At 35.5% G+C, this 22,535-nt stretch overlaps 1 protein-coding gene across 2 annotated transcripts; it reads right to left on the bottom strand.

Annotated features, from left to right (window-relative positions):
* Positions 1-437: 437 nt before the first annotated feature.
* Positions 438-20,895, bottom strand: LOC149064695 (glutathione S-transferase kappa 1-like). 2 transcript variants are annotated; one of them, XM_089255488.1, is made up of 8 exons: positions 20,520-20,895; positions 18,659-18,740; positions 16,547-16,647; positions 13,898-14,026; positions 11,917-11,952; positions 6,640-6,756; positions 3,266-3,359; positions 438-637 (listed from the first exon to the last, which is right to left on the bottom strand). In XM_089255488.1, the coding sequence occupies exons 1-8, from the start codon at positions 20,589-20,591 to the stop codon at positions 597-599; spliced, it is 672 nt and encodes a 223-aa protein (XP_089111614.1). In that variant the 5' UTR covers positions 20,592-20,895; the 3' UTR covers positions 438-596. The 2 variants fall into 2 exon arrangements, 1 of the variants encoding a protein (XP_089111614.1); XR_016195754.1 differs by lacking the exons at positions 438-637; positions 3,266-3,359; positions 11,917-11,952; ... (2 more) ...; positions 18,659-18,740; positions 20,520-20,895 and adding an exon at positions 10,111-11,430 and having other exon boundaries at positions 6,650-6,756.
* Between the last annotated feature and the right edge of the window lie 1,640 nt (positions 20,896-22,535).

Raw genomic sequence — 22,535 nt, 5'->3', positions numbered from 1 at the left:
TCTAAAATGAGAACTTAAGAGTTTTTTTGGTATCGATTTATTTTCAGCTTACTTGTTTTATGAAGTGAATATCTGTTATTTATTGAAATAAGACTTGGTGTACTATGTCTCTGCGCAGCGAGACAAAATTGCAACAAATAGTTACCCTAATATTGACAAAAATAGGCATAGTATTGAATTATTTCTATATGCTGAAGGAAAAAGTACTATCGATGTATTTTATGTTGATTTCATGTGTTTTTTCCACCACTAAAAATTATAAGTTTAATGTTCATTCATTGGGGATAATTTTCATTCTGAATGTGAACCTCCAAAACAGTTTCCTTTCTTGTATCTTAGCACCTTTGGTCTATGATATTGTTTTTAAATTGAAAAAGGTGAACAGGCTTCTTGGAAACTGATCTACATTGTCACAGAAACTAAAAAACGACATAGAAAACATAGCAAAATCATTTATAGTTTGATCAATAACAAATTACAAAATCAAATTGATTCTAAATATAATTACGTATAAAATATTGTACTCATTTATCAACAGTAATTTAGCATAAAATAAATTTCTTGTTTCTCATACATATAACATTTTCGAACAGGTATTACATTTTTGATGATGGAACAGGTCCTTCCCACTTTTCACCTACAATAAACAGTAAAATGTTTTAAGTTTTCATTTCAATACAATAAATCCACCAACAAAGTTGTAACAGTATTTGAAATACACTGGAAATTATGCAATAAGATAACAAAATTTGCATGCCAGATAAGCATGCATGTACAAGGTGGACTAAGATTTAGTTGTATTCTTCCAAAGACTAGGTCTTCTGAACCATAGGTGTACAGACCTACTACACTACCTTGTAAATATTCCTGTGAGGAACTTCAAACAAATTAGTACATGTTAGAATGTGCTGTGCACCTAATTCAAAGTCTGTTACCGAGAATGTATTCAAATAGTGTTGCTATCTGCCTTTTGAATTTCGACTAACAATGTGACAAGTTATTTTAACTATTGTGTTAGGAGTGAATTTTAAATGTTGTAGATATGATTGTTTTCTGTGGAGAGACTTCTTTTAAAGGAAGATAGGCTTGCATTCGCACCTTGAAGTTGGAAAAATGGTGAGCAAACCTGCAAGAGTTTAAAAGATAAAATTCCTATTTACTTATGAAAATTCTGAAACCATACTTTTGCATGTTTAGAATTTTTTTATTGGCATAATAAAAAGTAATACATATAGTGAAAAAACTTTGCGAGACATTCCTATATTTTCCCCATCCAACTATTGTGCATAAATGTTCAGTTGTTTTTTTACGACGCATCCTTGAATTTCTGTGGTAATTTTTACTATACAGTTGTCCCTCCATATTCGCAGGGATTACATTCCAGTGGTGACTGCGAATAACCCAAATCCTAAAATTTTGTTCTTTAGGCATGTCATTTTTACAGTGTATGCTTTCTGGAAACATAATGTTTGTTAGTCGTTTCTTTTATATTCCAGTTAGCTTGTTAAAGTATAGTAACAAGGCAGAGCCGTCATTTCAACCTTTTTCGGGGGGGGGGGGAGGAAATTTCCCTAAATAGTATAGTGTATTTTCAAAAGCAGTGTAGTATTTTTCAAAAGCAGGGGGGGGGGGAGGGGGCTAAAATGACGGGCTTGTAACAAGGCTTCCTTTACCAATTTTTCTCCATGTGAAAAACATACCACACAGTTAGGTCTATTTCATGGAAACAATCCATCTGCGATTCAAACTTACGAACCCTTCACTATGTTACTCATAATGAGAACTTGTCTTCTATTTCTCAGTCTTGATCATCTTCATAAAGTATTGGCTTCAGTTTCAGAAGCAGTCAGCTCAATTCATCCCTCCTCTGTTGATTTTTGAATTCTATTAATTTTTAATATAATTCTATAATTTTTTTTTCATCTCTACATCAGTAAACTATTCTCCATTAACAATCCAGAAAGAGCGTTTTCCTATTCCAAGCTTTTCTATTGTTCATACAAAATACTGAGAGATGTGATTATTCTTTTCATCATTACCTCACGTATTTGCAGATTAAATAATTATGACTATAGCTTGCAAGTTATGCAATACATAACTTGCATACCTTTTTTATCACACCCATGGAAAAACTGCACTTTCTACATGAGAGACATCCACGGCTCTACAGTAGCAACAGCTAATCAAATTTTACATGCTTATTTCTTTATATATTTGACTGTAGACTCATTAATGCTGAAATAACAAGGAAACAGCAGCAATGAAGCTAGCCTTTGCAAAGAAAATTCGAAATACTTGACAAGTATTTCACTTTTAGAAACATTTAAAACAACAATCTTGTACAAATATTTTCTGAAGCATCAGCAAAACTTTTTAAGAGTGATTTTTTTTAGACGTTTATTTAACAAGCACAATTTATTTTTTGTTCATATAATAGAATTATTAACTCAATAGTTTTTCCGAAAAAACTGGGAAGGAGGCTGCGAATACACAGCCGACTGTACATATTTGTCACGTTCAACACTTTTTTTTCTTTGTGTTTGTGTGAATTAGTTTTCTTACCTTCAATGAATGGCCCACTCATCCATGGAAGGTAAGAAAATTAATTTCATAAACATCAACTATACAATTTCTAAATAAATTTTCATATATCACAAATAAATATATATATGTATATGAAGATTAATGTAAAGAAATTGATAATAAAATTAACTCCAGGCAGGATGACAGCCTTTCACCCAAGGATCCTACTCTTGTTACACTAGGTAGGATGATTGCGCAAGACCTTTTTAAAATTTGGGTAGAGAGGGTTCCTTTCTCATAAACTGGGGGAAAAATAAAAATTAAACGTAACTTCCATGACTGCTACCAGTGCTGACTGCTGGGATTGCACCATAGTCCTAACAATGTGAGCCCATCACACAGCAGTTGCTGGAATCACTGGATAATTGTATCTAAGTTGCTTAGATTGCACAGAATATATATGCTGAAGAGTACTCTATACTGGTGACTGAAAGAGTATTTTCTTTTTGGGGATTTTTTTTATTCAAGTGAAGCATAATTTAAGGATTTTTCCCATAAAAATATGAGAAGTCAGAAAAATCTTGTTTCCAACAGAAGGATTTTCATAAGGCTGAAAAATCGGAAGGCTTCCAGCTGAATCCGAAGCATTGACACCTATGAGAATATAAAGTTCAGTAATATCAAGGAAGAGCTATAATCAAGCCATGCATTTTATAATTAAGTTTGTTTAAATTAAACTTACCGATAGTATGTGCAAGTAATTCAAATCTGTCAGAGCCGAAGAATGTGACTGGCTTTCCCTCTTTATGTGCCACGATAAGTGGAGCTCCAAAGGCCTATTCCAATACAAGTAAATTGGCTTTAAAATACATATCAAACCAAATTTTTCACCAATTTTACACCCAAGAAATACTGTAAGCATGGCAAGTTTTCATGGGTTATCATTAGAGATATGTACATTTCGCAAAAAAAAAAAATTCAACAATCAGAAATTTCGTATTTATTCGCAAAAAACATTCAGATCAGAAATTTCGTATTTATTCGCAAAATACATTCAGATCAGAAATTTCATATTTATTAGCAGTAATGAATTCCAAATGACAAATTTCACATTCGTTCACAAAAAAAAAACTTCTCAAATACATAAAACAGCTAAAAAATAAAAAAATTTGCATAAAAAAAACTGGCCGTATCACTGGAAAGTGTTAAAGTACTAGTTGAAATCTAACATTGTAATAATATGTATCTACTTTCCCCTAATTTAACCTTATTTTTTAAATGCTTTTATAGTATCCTTTCCCGAAATTCCAAAAAAGTTGCATATACAATCGAGTATACTTATAACATAACCCAGATATAACATAAACCATGGATATAACATACGGATATGAAATCCCTAAAATTTGGCCCATTCGCCTCTATATATTTTTACCTCTGTTTTACAAATTCAATGCCACAACATTCAAAATGCCCAACGAGGTGGCTGAGAAAAAAATGCCCATAACAAATATGAATGTGTGCCATATAATTCAAAAATACAGTAACCGAATTAAAAATGCAATTGCTCTTTGGATATTACAAACCAAATGAATGGTCTTTATTTTATTACCAAAAGAAAATAATCCGGATATAGCATACTGCAAAAAACCATGGAAAAAAGTCAAAAACAGACCTTTTTTATACAACATTTATTGTATGTGGTATTACGTGATATCCTGACATTTTCTCACAAAAAGACAAATATTTTCACTAATTTTTTATTGTCAGAATAGTTATATTTCTCATCAACAGATGGCACAGAATATTGGATTTTAGCGCTACCTGTCAATGATAAATGTAACTATTTTGGCAAAGAAAATTGTAAATCAACTCAGTCACTGAGGCAAAAACTTCAAAGGGAAAAACTATTATCATAAACTCAAAAAAAATCATTAAAGTTTCCAAAAATGTCTGCATGTTGTTGTATATCTTGCGTTTTTTCATAAATTTTCAAAACTTTTCAGATATCAATCAAAAACTATATTCATGCTATATTATTTATTATAATATTACGTATTTCAATTATGTGTTGCATAAGCTTATTTTGTCCTAGACAATCTCAAAAAGGCCTATATGCTATTGCTACATAAGCTAATTCCAACACCTCGCTTACAGCGTACACGTTGATTATTACAAACACTTCTTGAATCACAAAGAGGATTTCTTATAACTGAACTCGACTGTAGTCACATCTAACACAATGTCAAAGGGAGAAAGAAATGACTTGTGGTTTCCCTTTCAAGCACGCTCACAAGTACTGACCAAAATTACGACTTTCCCACTTGAGAAAGTGTAAATTACCTAGATTTTACTAAAAAGTAACAAACTCAAATTTTAGCATTTATTTGTCAAAATCGGCAAATTTTGCATTTATCTCATTTATGTTGAGAGTTTTGCATTTATTGCGGTTATTTCATAAATACAAAATTTATGTATCCCTAGTTATCATTAGTACTGTTGTGGGAGGATTTGAGAATCTTTTGGTCATAGTTAGCATACTCAACATTTTTTGCTAACTTGAATGAAACTGAATTAAACATTATCGTCTTGTATGTTTATTTGTGGTATTTATATTATGTATATTTTATTGCATTATGCATAATTATTGGTCATTTTTATGTGAATGACTAATTGTGAAATTAATTATTTGAGTTTCCATCATTTCCTATGGGGAAGTTTGATTCAAATAACGAGCTATTTAGATAATGATCATGTTGCTGGAACAAATTAAGCTCGTTAACCAAAAAGTTCCACTGCATTTGCTAAAAATATACGAACTTGCAAGAATATTTTAGGTGTAATGAAAGGTACAAAAAAGAAAATCTCATACAATACATGAAGATGAAAGTCAAGTGCACAAGATTTAAACAAGTCAAAACAGGAAGAGTTAGCACACAATATGGTATATTGTGGCCTTGTGCCAAACAACTTTTATTTTGTATAGAATATAATGCACCAAACATGTCAACTGATTCTTACATTTCAGATATAAGAAATTAAACTTATTTTATATGTGAAGTTCTTTCGACATACAAAATCTTCATGACAAAAGTAATTTTTCCTGAACAAATCTACAAGGCAGCAAGCATGTGAGGTCTAACATGGTATGTCTCAATCTTTTACAACAGTAGACCCATGAAAATAGTTGGACAATAAGCACAAACGGACAGAAATAGTATAAATAATTTGCAGACCTAATGATGGACCATGAAATAAAAATCAATACAGAAAGACTGTATTTTACTTATTAAATCCAAAGTTATGTAGCAACCATATGAATTCAAAGGAAATTCTGTCAGCCAACCAGCGATTGAAGAAAGATTGGTCTAACAGACCTCAGTTTTTATCGATTGAACTCCTCTTCCAACCCCTGCATGTAAACTACTTCATTCTTTTGGTATCCTGTGTGCATAGTCATTATCTTCATAGTGCTGTTAAAAAACTGGCGTCATTTTGGTCATAAATAAGTTTACTGACAAGGAAAATAAATTGTGGGTATATATTATGTATAATATATTAAGTCCTGTGCTAGTTTTTGCACAATTTCCAAAATGCCTCAAAAGTTTGATTAGGAACCAGCAGCTTTTTTCTTATAAAGGTGCAATATGACTGTTACAGGTCATTTTGTATGCCGTAAGTGGTTGTGTCTAAGAAATTTTCAAAATTTTTCCATTGTTGTAATTCATACAATAATGAATTGACAAAATAATTTTACTAAGAGAATCAACTTGGAGTTACAAGTTGACACAAAGCCATTGAAGAGAGCGTCTAAACCAATTCAAACGGAAAATATTCTACTTAAGTTGAAATAGGTGCTTTTGAATTAAAAATAACAATTCAACTTTATTACTGTCACTAAAATAAAATTGAGGTCCAACCGACCTTCATGTGAATCCTTGAGCCCAAATGTGTATGCTGCCACATAAATTTTGCCAATCTAGTTATCATTAAGTTCCTCAAACCGAGCATGTACCTATCATGGCTGCTAATGTGTCTGACTGCCCTTATCTACTTGCCCAGATACGATTGTATCAACAATACAAATTTTGATAAAATTTACAATCAAATCAGACTCACCCCATAATCTAAGGCTTGTTTTGTATAAAGCTGTAATCTGTCTTTAACCTTTTGATCACTCATAGACTTTATCGCATCTTCCAGAACCGCCTCATTCATGCCTATGCTTTTACCAGCCTGAAAAAACGAAACAAATAGTTAAATTTTATAAGTTGGAAAGATTCAAGATGAAATAATTGTCCTTATATTCTATATATATATGTGTGTGTGTTAAAGTAAATGTGATAAATCAGGTATTATGCGTACTTACCAATCATCTTGGTAAGTTTGATAAATTTATCACTTTTATTGGAGAATAAAATTGGTATATTAATACCCAAGTGCTGTCTGTAAATTTGATAAATACTTAAAAAATTATAACTTTTACCGGAGATTATGTCCAATACCCAAGCGTCATTGGTAAGTATGATAAATACTTGAAATTTATCACCTTTATCTTTTTAAAGGCGGGGTCAATTTGAATCATCCTTTCATCGACCGCCTCTTTTTTTCACGTACAGGCTTTTCGTAACAAATTTGGATGATCCGTATTTGAAGTATCAGCAAATAAATATCAAAAATTGGTTTCCTTTTTTGCATATTAGAAATAAAAGGAGAAGATGAGTGCAGGAAATTTCTCTTTCATAATGTTTGAGAGAAGAAAAAAATTGGTCTCATGGGAAGAATAGATTTACACAACTCTGCAGAGATGATAAAAGGGAAGAAAAATGCTAAGGTGAATGGGGAGGGGGAAACTTCAGTTTATAGAGTAAAAATGAAGCTTCCCGACAATGAGAAGAGAATTGAAAAAACACAGAGTCGGAATGAATTTCTTCAACTTGTATTGAGACATGATATTCCAATCCTGATTGTTAATGTGTTGTTCTTTTATTTGTCTGAGTGATTAGCCACATTTAAAAAATTTAGCTAATCACTCAGACAAAATTGCCAGCAAGAACCCTGTTCAGTGCACAAGTTAAGATTTCCAGATAATGAGAACAAAAAAAAATTCAATCTGAACACTACAGGGTGTTTCAAAAAGAATCATCCGATTTGAAATGCATATATTACAAAAAATATTGAACATAGTCACTTTGTGATTAGCCATGTAATATAAAATTAATCATAAGTTTTTTACAAACCAAATTAAAGGCACTCAATATGTTCGCCTTGGGATGCACAGCATATGGCTATATGGGAGTCAAATTCATCCCAAACTTTAGTGAGCATGTTTCGTCCACTGCGAGTGGATTTCTGTGGACTACATGCAAAACTCTGTCAAATGCGCTCCACATTTTCGTCTGACATGCAGGGATGGCCACGGGATTTCCCTTTACACAGACAAATCATGTCTTGGAATTGTTCATACCATCACCTAATGCTCTTGACTGGTAGGAAGTTCGACAACGGGGTATTGTTGACGAAAAACATGATGAACAGTGTTACGGACTTGTACTTCGCAAAGCTTAGAACACAAAATAATTTCTGTTGTGCAGTTGCCATCTTGACAAACACTGAAGTGGCGGCCGAAGGAAGAGCATTAGTGCTACCTTTCAGCAACTGCATTAAACTCGAGATTTCCCTCTTTCTACTTATATATTATTCAATCAAAACAGATTAAAAGCTGAATAGTTATGATTTTTTTAAAGTCGGATGATTCTTTTTGAAACACCCTGCATTACGGATTTAAAATGCATGAATGAAATACATGCACATGACAATAATTCTTGGTTTTCCAAACAAATTTATCTGTCATTTCTCCTTTTCAAAGATGGAAGACAGGTGGCAGCACCAGAAAAACACAAAACAAGCATAACTCTGACAACACAAATATATTAGGGCTATGCATACAGATGCAAAATATTTTCGGGCTATATGCACACCAGCACAAATAATAATGAAAAAGAAAAAATAAATCCACGCATATACACGCATATACAAATCCACGCATAGACTCGTACACAAGCCAACCACCTTACTTCAAGATTACCGAAACCGCAATAAATTGAAAGCCTGTGTATAAGCTGACCCCCCCCCCTAAATCAGCGTATTTTAGGGGGGGGGGAGGATGTGTATATTTTCATGTCATTTTCAGTTCAGTAAAAATGTTACTGATACAACACTTTTTAAAGGATTCGATGACGATTTGGATGGAAACAGAATTCCTCATTAAACCACTGGCACACTAGGCCAATGATGAATTTTGTTAACAAGCATATTAGAATGCTTGAAACAATGATTGACTTTGTTTCTTCTTTATCTTCGAAACTCATCCATTTGGGCCATAAATTTCTTAAGTAATCTTTAAAAGGCTCATTGATGCTCACATCAAAAAGCTGTAAAATCGACTTAGTCCACTGGGTATCAAAGCCAATGAAGTTTATGATTCTTTTTGCTTTGACTTTAACATCTTCTGTTCTGTGGGGTTTGAACTGATAATTACTGATCTACAAAAATCACTCTCTACTGATTAGGATGCATCTATAGCTACAAAAATTGTTCTACTGATTACTGACGCCATCCAAACTAGTCCAATGATGTCGCAGATCTTCAAGCTACCCGTGTGGAGGTTGTGTATATATGCTACTGCCAAAGCCTGAAATTGGCCAATATTGTTAAATACTGATCCGACCAGTTTGAAAAGTGGCAGATGATCCCTGGCCAAAGTCTGATAACAGAAGACATGATTTGGAGTCATTGTCAAGTTGCCGTATTTGTAGGTGATAATTATGTTTATGTTAGTTATGGCAGCTTATCAAACTGAAGTCACAAGCGGTAACCATATTTTTTGCACTAAAATTTGAAAGAAAAATTATAATTACTTTTTAGTTTTTTCCTCTTGTCATGTGGAGTTAATCCAATACAGCTCCCACATATATCACACGTTGATTTAAAAAAATGGATTTGGTTCCTAACATTTCTCCATCAGCACGTCGAGCTTTAGCTGGGGACCTCTGGACATTTCATGAAATAACCAGCCAAAGTCTGAATCATTTCTGCAATTCAGACTTTGACCAATTCGAGAATTGGCTGGCCCAGTCGCAAATTAGCCGCACTTCAGGCTTTGGCTGTAACATATCTATATGATTTGGTATAGAGTAGGGGTCGATATTTTCTCCTTAAAAACTGATTGGAGAATAGGCCGTGAGCCCTTCAAATTAAGGCACACATTTTTCAACAAAAAACTCAGATAATACATGAGTATATACTACAATACAAAAAAATAAATAGCAATAAGAATGGAATTAGCATCGAGCATGCATTCTGACATGTATCAATTTGTTAGAAATTCCTAGAGGAATGTTTATGAGATGCATGTATGGCTAAGTAATAAAATACCACTGATTCAAAAACCATGAGATAGAAATGAATTAAATGCAAAAAAATACATCAACTTTGTAGAGAAGCTGGAACATTAAACAGCACAGATTTATTTGCCTAAGAAAAAAAGAAATTTGAAATTAATGTGAAAGAACTTCAATAAAATGTTACCTTCAGGTATTGCATGTACCATGAGATGCAATAAGACTCATCTGGATTAAATAAGAGGGGCCAGTGACAGATCAGAATCGGATTCAGAAGCTACTTCGTTCCTGTCCATTTCTAGCGGTATTGCCTGTTCCTCCATTAAGGCATCTTCCTTCTAATGATGGTTCTGAAACATTGCCAGCATGAGGGCTAGGTCCAGTAGACTGCTCTGCTCCTGGTTCAGAAGACTGTTGTTGTGGTTTTTCTTTGGCTGGCTGTTTTTTCTTTGTGGCTTCCTTGAATTTTATGATGCTATTTCCACAGCGAACTTTAAAAAATCTGTGGGACAGCCAGTTCACCATCTCTTGCTCCACCCCTATAATTGCAGTTTTACCTCCATTTCCCGGAATGACAGCCCAGAGGTAGAACTGTCTGAGCACCAGATCTTCGTAGCATGTACTTAGAAGTTCCATGAATTCATTAGGATCTTGGTCACCAGGGAACCAAGCAAAGAATTTCTTGATTGGAGGCCGGTCACCAGGTCCTACAGCAAGGTATCCAGTATGGCCTTTAATCGAAGATGGTGGTGGCAAGTTATCAATTGTTGTTTTTAGCCACCCTAGGGTGGCCTGGTCTTTACAAATTATGCGAAGGCCATTTACACCCAAAGTGGTTTTTTCAACGTGAGGGTAAATACCTCCAGTGTCTTCTAGCATCTTATCTTCAACCAAGTCGGTGATGTAAGAAACATCGGTTGGAGTTATTTTCCTAGTAGAATCTCTAGCTTGGACTCTGAGGATAATTCCCCTGCTTGTGACATTGCAAGGTTTTTCTGAGGCTACAGTGGCCCCGGGGACACTCTCACTCTTGCATGAAGGAGTCCCCTTAGGCTGCCAATCTCCAGCTTTGTTCGAATTGATTCCAGAGGGTCCGGCCTCTTCGGCCTTTTTCTCTTTCCTCTCATCTTCCTCAGCTAGAGAAAAGCTAGCCATAGCCTTTTCTAAGTCACGCCTTTCTTTCTGGCGTTTTTTCTTTAATTTCTTCTTCTCACTTGGTGTAAGTGAGAGAAGTTGAGTTCCCTCAACACTAGGATTCTTTGCTTCCGCTTGTGCTTCTGCACATGCTTCCACGTGCCCTCCTAATGTTAGGGTCAAGGATGACAGGGATTCATCTGATGCATTTTTTTCAATCTCTTTTCCATTATTTGACATTTTCATTACATTTTTTTCAGGTGCGAACAGCTTCCATGGGTTTCCTCATCAGAAGATTACCTGAAGCTAACCCCAGAATCCTCCTGCAGCAGTGGCCTCGGGAGAGCCTCCCGCATTGCAGAGCATCACCCCACCCAGGTGCCACCTGGAAATACAGGACGAGCGAGATTATTCACCAGTTGATAGGGCAGCCTCCCTGTTGGCTGGACAGGGTTCGGGCCCCTGCACTATCTGGCGGCCTGGGAAACGCAAAAACAAAACCCAGTTTTATCTCCTGTACCCTCTATTACAGGCACCCTCTGAGACTCCATTCGGTCATCCGAAGAGTTCCCCCAGTTCACCTGATCGCACCCTAGAAAGGTTTGCCTGCTATACTAGTTAGCCGGGTATAATGGAAAGGCCTTCACAGCATGGTTGAACCTGCTGGGAGTAATGATCTTCCCGCTGTGCATCACCCTTTCCACCCGTTTACACCACTGCACCACTTTGAGGTCACATAACAGGGCTTCGCAATGGCTATAGAGAGAAAGAACAAATAAAAAAAAATGCCCAAATATGAATACAAAGCTATTTTAGACATTAAACAGATTGCAGATTCTATATATAAATTGGCACTCACCACTCTGAAATTCTCTTCTTCAAAAATATCTTCATGCTATAAATATTCATAAATAAAGATGAATTAATTGGAACATAATCAACTATATTCATTCAGAAAACGAATATGCCAATAGAAATTTATACTGTCCAATGTAATTTATATAAATGGACAGTTTTCTTCTATGACACTTCACTTTAGATTTTACAGATTTTTGAAACACATTTATAACCAATAAAAAATAAGAATCTTTAGGGTGGTCCCACACCGCAAGCTTGTACTCTGGGGATTTGCAGAGCTCCAGTAGAATTTGTATAAAGACAAGTTGCACGGCAAACAAGTCAATGACTCATGAGGATCCATCTGTTATTGTTAAGAACAGATCCTTATCAGTGTTGATTGAAATATTTAGAATACAGAGAAACTCCTTCATACCAATACTACAGGTTCCAAAGAAATGTATCATTATGAAGGATTCAACATTACAGATGGAATACAGGGTGGTCATAAAATAACTTTGCCGATATACAAGCCCATAGCCACATAAATCAATGAAGAATGTGAATGAGATTTTGAGATGTGTTTCAAAATATGCACTCAAGAATGAAGAAAAAATAAATAAATAAACCCTGGCTCTTGCGGTTACGGTCACAGCAACAAAATTTTGAAAAATTAAAATAGCACCACTCACTTTAATGCATTGCTAAGTGATCAGTGCAGTTTATTTGCATGTATAGCACCATAAATGGCAACATAGGATGCAGACGACGATGACACTAACCCCTTGGTTGGAGAATTTCGTGCGGCAATAATTTGATCTGTATTGATTGTTTCTACATTTCTTTGAAGAATTTAGCGCTATAGGTGTTTATCACACTACAGGTACCATTATAACGTCATTCATGGTTTTTTACTCTGATATGCATAAAATTGAGAGTTGCAATTTGAATTTTTTGAAATTTTGTTGCTGAATCATGAGAGAGTTAGGCTTTCATTCTTAAGTGCATAAATGTACTCCAAAATACCTAAATCTCAAATTTCACTCCCATTTATTGATTTTTGTGGCGGCTAAGAGATCACAAAATTATTTTATGACCACACTGTATATTAAACACTATAAAAAATGTATAGGCACCAAAAAGTAATATAGTTATCATAGACATCAATATCTATGAATAAATCTTTTTGATGATGTTCAGTGGTGCCCCATTCATGTGAATTTATCTGTGAGTTTGGATGTCATATTGGCTGTCCCATCCCGAAAATAGACCATAATTTGAATGCTAATATTTCTTAGGCTGGGATTACACTATAAAAGTTTGATAAAATTCCTTTAATACAACTTGAAAAATGCTACCCATAAGATCATCGGTTGCATTTTCTAGAATGTAACCAATAATCTTATTGGTGGCATTTTTCAAGTTTTATACAAGTACTTTTATAAAACTTTTATAGTGTAATCCTGGCCTTAAGCCTATAGGTACAAATTAAAATTTATGTATTTATGTTCTGTATGGATAAATGCATATTGTTGAGACAAATCCAATGAAACCATATTGTGAATGCACATTCAAGTTTGAACAGAGCTGACCTAAAAGGTGGGGAAGGGAAATTGCAACAGGCACAGTAACACCAGGTCCCACATTTGCGATAATAGAAACTATCACTTTTAAAATAAATTTGTATTGTAAATCTAGGTGGCAGAGTTGCAACAATGAAAATGTTATGAATATTCTAAATACAGTAAAACCCCGCTTTTGGAGACAACGGTGGGACAAAGAAATTTGTCCATAGTTAATCAGGGATTTGAAATGCATACTTTTATTATAAAAGTAAAATTATCACTTGCCGTAAAAAGGAGGGGGGGGGGGCATGACCATTAAGAGTGGTTTTTAAAGGGCAGTTAAACTGGAGTGTCTGGTCACCCCAATAGCAGCCCCTTCTGTTTTTAGCTTAGTGCACATATACACATGATTACACACTTATTAAACTATAGACCTACGGTTTCATAAAGTCGTTTCCATAAGCTTCGTGATATCTCCTCAGTATATTCTGGATGTTTCATGTCAACGGCAGTAATAAATCGTTGAGCTTTCAAAGAACCCTTGTTGAACATTATTTCCATCAAATTCTGAAACAATGAATCACTCATTACATGCATCAGACACACAAAAAAGTTAAAATTATTCAACTTAAGTGTTTTCATTACAAATATTCAGGGTATATATTACCCTGTTACCTTAGTTGTTTTTTTCTTTTTTCAAATGTAAGAACCATTAGTTTTGCCTCCTTAAATCTTAAAACCAGGGGTCTTTGCACTCTCCCCACTTCAGTCTACTTTAACTTAGTTAAAAGCAGTGGTTCTCTACCTGTCTCTCTCTTAATCAGGGTTCCTCAGAGAGACTTAAGGAACAGGGGGAGTCTGTGAGCTTGGATGAGGAAAACAACAATTAGTTCATTGTTTTTTACATTGCTATACACACTATACACAGAATATTATTTTTTAAAGGAATTCGTAGCCTTCACTTTATTGGCACAGGGGTCCGTGGAATTTATCTTACTGGCACAAATTTTCCGTGGAACACAAAACATTAAGAACCCTTAGTCAAACCCTTTATGCTGAAAGAGAAAAAAAGAAGCCATCAAGAAATTGTTCAGAATTAAAAAATTTGAGCCGATATAAAAAAATGAAGACAGTTCGAAAACTTCCAAGTCTTCATAGAAAATCTCAAATTGCCTCTCTTAAAAATCAAATCGCCCCTTGTGGGGTGTGGACCCCAAGTTGGAAAATAGGGTCATAGATGAAAAGGGCACAATTCATTTCATGTATCTACATAATTAACACAAAAATATAAATACAATTCATTGTGTATAAATGAAATGGTTTTCATTAATATTGTTAGAATTTATTAGATACATGGATAAAAATTTTTTGAAAAGAAACGTAAATAAACATAATAATTTGGTGTAGAATATGCCTATTAATATGTGGAAAACAGGAGTGTCAGTTTTAATAAAATATAATATCAGTCATTATAATGTTATTTCAGAATTAGAGTGAAAAATAGATCACAAATAAACAAGACGTCAGATACAATATTTCAAAAACATTTTTCAATATTAGTAAGGGAAGGTACAAATTTTTTTAATGATTTTTAAACCTACTTCCAACTACAAAAAGTTTTTAAATGACAATGCGGTTTCTTTAAATGACATAATTTTTTCAAGGGATCAAACACATCTATAAAATTGATTTTCTGTGTGTGTGTCTGCGTGTGTGTGTTCTCTATACAAATCTACAATTTTAGATCGATCGTCGCCAAATTTTGCATATATACCAAATGGGACCCGACTTGAACGATAGGCTACTTTAAAATTTCGTCAGACCAGGGCAAATGCCCCAAATGGGCAAAAAACCGTAGGGCAACAATGGTTTTTGGGCCTCAACAATCACTTTCCGAACGTTTACTTTGGTTACCGTGGTTCCCTAGCAATGTGTTTAAGACGTGTGTATCCCTTTACAATGGTTTGTCGTTTCTTTAATGCTGTACGTATATGTATAATATTTATGCCTTTATAATGGTTTGCCACTTTATTCAATCCTCCCAGTAATGAGAGCTTTTTGAATAGACACCATCATCAGCATCACTTTGAGGGTAAGGCAAAGGATGATGCCCCATAGAAATCAGTGTTAAAATTGCCGATTTTACTGTAGAAATGCTGAAATTTTGCGGAGTTTTCTGTCACATACATAATTTTAAAAATTGTGTTGAATTCTAGATTTCTGAAATATTGAGTTCGATTAGAGATATACGAAGCCCAGGAGATCAAATATGAAGTAATTAGCCGGACCTACTTTTGAGTTGGACATTCATGCAATAACATTGATTTCAACTTTTTATTTATATCTTCTCAAGCAAAAATTAATGTCTCCGTATTGTCTTTTGATATTCAACTGCATAAATTCATAGTTTAGGATGTTTTAAAATTAATTATGGGCCCGTAAAGTACATCGAAAAAATTCCACAGCTTCAATTAAGCATTTTTGAAAGCTGAAACAGGCAGATGGAGAACTTAAAGTTCAGGGGGGGGGGGGTCGAAATACCTAGCACCCCTTAAAAAAGAAAAAATATATATATTCGTTTCTATGTTCCTTTAAATCTAGATTTGTTTATTTCCATGAAGTCGCGCAGGAAGTCGCCATATTGGTTAACTTACACACGGTTTTCATGTCCCTCAAAGAAAGAGGGAGATATCACGTGATCCAAAAAAGCGTCATTGAAGAAAACCCGGGCAACGCCGGGTATTATAGCTAGTAAAATAATAAAAATATCAACTTTTTATACAGTCCCCACGTGCTAAAAAGCCCAATTAGAAAGTTGTTGCCTCGTCTCTCCAAAGACCAATTCCACGTTTCCAAGTGCAATTTTTACTGATATATTTGGATTCAAAAGTTCAAAAGTCAGAGAAAAGTTGAGGGGGGGGGGGGACACCATAAAGTAAAGGGAAAGTGTTTTCCCGTTACTTCATAGTGTTTTTCTATCTGAAAATGTGGCATTGAGTATTATGCAGCAATACGTAACAATGAAATCCAATATGTAATTCAATCATATTCAATATGTATATGTAAAAAAAAATAAGAATTACATACACTGGGCAATACGATAGGCACTTGAAAATATTTTTGCAAACGATCAAGATCGTTCTTCATGTACACAGCTTTATTGGGTACAGTTGCTGGAGGAGAATTCCCTGCAAAACAAATACAATTGAATCAAACATGACACATGCATTTGTTACCTTTTAAATATTGTAATTATCATTTATGTTGCATGTGCGTTTAACTTATACTGGACTAGATAACATACAAGTGTATTGCAACCAACAATCCTGTTATTTGTAATCATTTCATTATTGGTCATAAAGCAAGGTTCCCAGTGAAATCTTGATCATTTCGGACTAAAACTTTTTGAAAAAGAAATACAATTCAAAATCTTGAAATTCCAATTTTATAAATATATTTGTTTAATAATTTCAGTTTTTTGCCTTCACAGAATTTTTCCGACTTATATATCTTGTAAATCCCTAGATGCAAATTTCACTACTTTAAGGAAAAAATACTGTATGGTCTCACACAGGTAGAGATTTTTCTCAAGCCACCTCCGGTAATGATGCTCAGCAATAAGAGCTTTAATAGGGGATCAAATTATCTGGCATAATTAAGAATAAAATAATTCTTGAACAAAGAGTGAGACTTTCTTTAAAAGCGAAACATATGGTCATGCACATTTTGCTCAATAAACAATGGTAAGCGACTCTCTACTAGGGAAAAAAATCAGGTTTATTCCACGATCCCTTAGGCTAAAGCCCTGTCAGATTCCCACAAGAGTTGTCTTTAGGGAGTGGCACATGAGACTTTGAACGTGAACAGCAGGCAAGCTCGAGGTACCCCTGCTTTGAGCCATGGACCGAATGCAGCCTCCAAGGGATACTATCATCATCATCATCAACAATGGTACATCAGTCCTAAGACTGGTTTGCCCCTATGTTGAGCAGTTGCCACGCATCTCTGTCTTAGGCTTGTTCTTGAACATTGAGATCCAGGTGACTCTGGGCTTTTCCCTTGGAACTTTTCAATCCTGGAGGCCCATAGAGCACATAAGTTGGACATGGAAAAGGCCAAATTCACAAGTATTGACAAAGGTTGGAGAAAATCATGAAATCCTGGAAAAGATTAAATACAGATGCTTACACTGGGTTTTCTCCAACCTATGTCAATACTTGTGAATTTGACCTTTTCAATGTTCAGCTTATGTGCTCCCTGAGCCTTCAGCACCACATCTCCAGTGCTTTTCTAATCGTTTCAAGTCTTTCTTGTTTATGGTCCAGGTCTCTGATCCATATAGCATGGTAGACCATACATATATCTTAATGATCAGGCTCCCCAAGTACTTAAACGATGTTACTTGTTGTAGTTGTTGACCTTTAATTTTAGTTGTGAAGCAATGAGCTTTCTTGCATATTGATATTGTTTTCATTTTGTTTCTATTTATTTTCACCTCGTACTTCTGGACCTTGCGGTTAATCCTCAATGGAGGAGACTATACATTAGGAGGAGAATATCACTTTACATGACGAGAACCTAACTATTGTTCATTTAGGAGACTATTCTCCTCAATGAACAATGAATGAACAACGTTGAGAATAGTCTCCTCAATGTTGACGGGCATCCTGCCAATAGAGCAAGGTCATCTGCAAAACTTATCGTTTTAACTATATCTGCCCCCCCCCCAATTCGGATATCAGCATTGTATTCACCGAAAGCCTCGTTTAAAATTAGTTCTGTGAAGGCATTAAATAACCCTGGTCATAATAGGCATCTTAATGTGATACTATATGGCCCTTGAAAAAAATATATACGAATCCACACAACACTGTGAGTGCAGCGGGTTTGTGAACCGCAAGCTGCAGTCATCTAGGTAAGTTACCGTATATGGCCATCATTCAGCTGGCAGTATATCTGGCCCACAAACTGATAAGCATGGCCCCCACACCAGGATGGGATCTTTTGCGGGCCCCCAGTCAGACTTCTCATGGGTCCCTTCCGTAGTTAATTAATAGTATAAAAAAACAAAAAATGATAACTGTCCCGGGCCCCAGGGCTAAAGTTTCTGAGGAGGCAATTCAGCCTCCCCCCCCTTATGGGGGCCATGCTGATAAGGTTATGCACACCATGTTCGAAAGATTTTAAATGAAAACCAACCAGATCCTTTCATTATTCCTGCTAATAAAAACGGCTTCAGCTGTAAGTTCATGTTCCACTTTACCTTGTATCTTGACATAACCTGAAATGATCACAAAATTTTAAATCGATAAAAAAAAGAAAAAAATATATTGATTAAAAAACAATGATTTTATTTTTGAAAGTTTTCGGGATTTTTAGAGGCCGTATTCTGTATAAGGTGGATATTTCGAGCATTAATAACTTCAAAAAGTTTGGTAGGCTTCCTTTGACATTTAATTTTATCCATCAACTTCTTGACAAGTTAAATTATGTTAATTAGACTTGGCAGGCACAGAATCTGCTCTTAAGCATTTGTTTTCAATGTTCTGTAGGATCAAAGGGATGGGGGCTGGTGCGATCGCTTGATTTGTACTTTTGAAAAATTTCCCTTGTCCCAGACACACTCAAACTCTCGAGTGGATTATAAATACCCCTGATTCTAACCTAAATGTTCATCGAGTCCTCTGCAAATTACTTTCATAATAAAACTTTTGTATTTGGGGTACAGGTGCTGTATAATCCAGACCGCCAAATCCAATATAATCCAGAACGCCAAGAGCGCTATAAGTTGCCAATGCCGGCGCTCTCACTTGTTTTGCCGGGTTGTCGTTGTTCTAGATTGTTCCTCTGTAGCTTCTTTCTAGAAGCTTCCATTACCCTTCCATTATAGATGGCGCTTAAAGAGCGGGCGAACGGATGACATTTTTTCCCTTTGTGCAGTAGCGTTGTTGTCTTGGATTATTCCCGATTACCTTTCGCTAGTTGTTGTTTTTAACGTGTCTTTTGAAACATTCAAACAGTAATTTCGTTTTTTTCCGTTCCGAGCGTTAGGATTACACGAACCGGATTACATTTTTGTCGACCGGGAAGGTTGTATTCTTTTGATTATTAATATTCATTATTTTATTTAATTTTCGTTGTTTATCTAAAAGAATTGATACCCGGAAAAAGTCAGGGTTTTATTTTTTTTATACCTAGAATATACTTATTTCTACAACATGCAGGATCATTGTTTTATTTGAATGGGTTTTTATTATTGTTTTCTATGCTGGCGATTTTTTTTCGGCGTCCACAGTGTCTAACGGCTTTGACGACTTTTGGTCGGGCCGTCCAACATGTTTGACGCCAGAAATCACCAATCTCTGGATTATACAGTACCTGTTCCATATTTAGATCAAACCAGTGCTGCCTAGAGATAGAAGGCCTCCACACGCTGCCCGTGATGTCAGCATATAGTCCATTTTCCCTCTGAAAATTGAGGGAAAAAATTTCCATCTCGTGCCACTATCATCGTTGTGCAGAAAAGAAATGACCAGGCTCAGAATTGCTGATTTCTATGCCCCATATCCAATCACCATGGGGTATTTGTAAGGCAGAGTGTGGAGAGTGTCGACCACTTTGTTGATTACGAGTCATTTAAATGCTCTGGAAACGTGCAAGAGCCACTAAAGTGATCTATAAAAATGCTAAGGGTTACTACGTGAGCTGTAAATTTTGCTGAGGACCACTTAAATGATCTATAAGTGTGCTGCAAGCCAATCAAGTGACTTGGAAGTTTGCAGCAAGCGAGCCACTCAAGTGATCTGGAAGCGTGCTAAAAGGCACAACTAAACAAAAAATTTACTTCATAGCTCGGGCCAGATTCCATTTCAGCACCCTCCAAGGCCCACATTTAGCCTACTGCCATGGGTTGAGCATATATGGTACTAGGCTGTTTGGTGAATTTTGTCTATTCCCCTCCATGAAAATTAATATCAATTGAATTATCTTTCAAAGATGGCGGAATAAGGAAATTATAGGATTGTTGAGAGAATAATAATAACAACTGTTTGAAACTTACCTCAAACGCAAGGTATGAATACGGAGAGAGGACATCGTAGAAAAGTTCAATAATGGTTGGAACCTTGGCCATGATGAAGCTATTACTGTAAGCCTGTGTATATATAAAGGGGCCGTTTCAGGGTGCCGCACAGGAATTATGTAAGGACCCTAATGTAAACACACGATAACGGATACGGTCAGTCAAAGCTCTTGAAGATGAGGTAATGAAGGAGGAAGAGGGGGGGGGAAAGAATGCTCTCAACAATCGCCATTTTTATAGAGACTTCTGTCGTAATTAGTGGTTTTTTTCCCACCTTTAGCATTATTTTTTGGTGACAAATGGCAATTGCCGATGTTTTCAAATATTTCAGTCCTAATTAACCGCATTTTTATCTGGGAAGTATGGTCAGGTTATTACTGTTTTTATGCGATTTCAAGTCCATGCCTAGGGTGACCATACGTCCCGTATTTCCCGGGACAGTCCCGGTATTTTCTCTTTTTTTGGCCGTCCCGACTTTTTGGCAAAAGTGTCCCGGTTTTTCCCGTATTTCACACGACACCTACCTGAATTTTTATTCTTTACTGAAGTCGAAGATTGAGATTATTTTTCAACTCATAAATTATTTTATGATAGTTACAACTATATATGGGATATTAATCTCCCACATTTGCTTTGGTAAACGTTTTTTTTTTCGTGGAATACATTTTAATCCACTGCAATTTGCAGTAATGCATCATTTCCCGCCATTGTGAGTTTTCGTAATTTCAACAATATTTGGCAACTTTGTTTGGTTTTGGCATTGTATTTCGTGATAATTGGCGATGTCCCGTATTTTCCCGTATTTGGAATCCCGATGTCCCGTATTTCTCTCGAGGAAATATGGTCAGCCTATCCATGCCTAAATACTGCTGCTTTTCTCGCCATCTATCCGGAAATTTCTGAACTTCGATTGATGAAACACAAACAGCAAAAATAGGAATCGTAATCATCGAGCTTATATTATAATCGAGTAGTATAAGCTCGATGCTCGTAATGCTATCTATTATTCACGAAGCAAACGAAAAACACTGAACCAGTGCCATTTCTGAACTGCAGATGGCAGCAAATTCGTGAGATGAGATTATTTTTTAATCGTGGTCAAAGAAGTCTGAATTTTCATTTGTCAGCAAACATAGAGGCCTTTATATTCAGCCACTGAGCTATAAGTAAAGTAAGTTTACTTATAGCTCAGTGTATTCAGCGTGCAGCCACGCTCTGGCGATTTCGTCGATGCAGGCGACCATCGACACAAAAAACTGTTTCTTGTTAAAAGCACCCGTTGGAAGAAAAAAACGTGTCAATCAGTCCAGAAAATTAACAAGTACAAAATAATCAAAAACATCTAGTTGATATGCATGACTAGAATGACCATACATCCCGTATTTCCCGGGACAGTCCCGTTTTCTTTGTTTTTCTGGCCGTCCCGACTTTTTTGCAAAAGTGTCCCGGTTTTTCCCGTTTTTTACATGACACCTACTTGGATCTTTATTCTTTATTGAAGTCAAAGATTGAAATTATTTTGCGTCTCATAAATTATACTATGATAATTACAACTATAAATAAGAACATTTATTTCCCACATTTCTATTGTTAAACGTTTTATTTCGGGGAATTCATTTTAATCCACTGCAATTTGCAGTAACGCTTCGTTTCCCGCCAACGCTATTTTTACGTATTTTCAGTAATATTTGGCAACTTTGTACACTTTTGGCGTTGTTCTTGGCGATAATTGGCGATGTCATGTATTTTCCCGTATTTGGAATTCCAATTTCCCGTATTTCTCTCAAAGAAATATCGTCAGCCAATGCATGACTTAAGCCGGGTTTTCCTAGGAATAGACGTTTCTTGCGCCGCATGAACCGAATTAGACCATTTCGCGCCGGCAGAAACGTGTTACATAATTACGCTACGCGTTTGTGTTTTCCTAGCATGGCGCATCAGATCAGGAGGGCTATATTCTTTGGGATCAGCTACTCTGGAGCCATTCAAGTATTA

Source organism: Pholcus phalangioides, unplaced genomic scaffold (genome assembly GCF_987345545.1).
Source record: "Pholcus phalangioides strain wild (caught in Gottingen) unplaced genomic scaffold, Ppha-v1.0 ptg000042l_1, whole genome shotgun sequence".
NCBI classification, from domain to species: Eukaryota; Metazoa; Arthropoda; class Arachnida; order Araneae; family Pholcidae; genus Pholcus; species Pholcus phalangioides.
The sequence above is the reverse complement of the archived record's forward strand: the minus strand, read 5'-3'. Positions and strand labels throughout refer to the sequence as shown.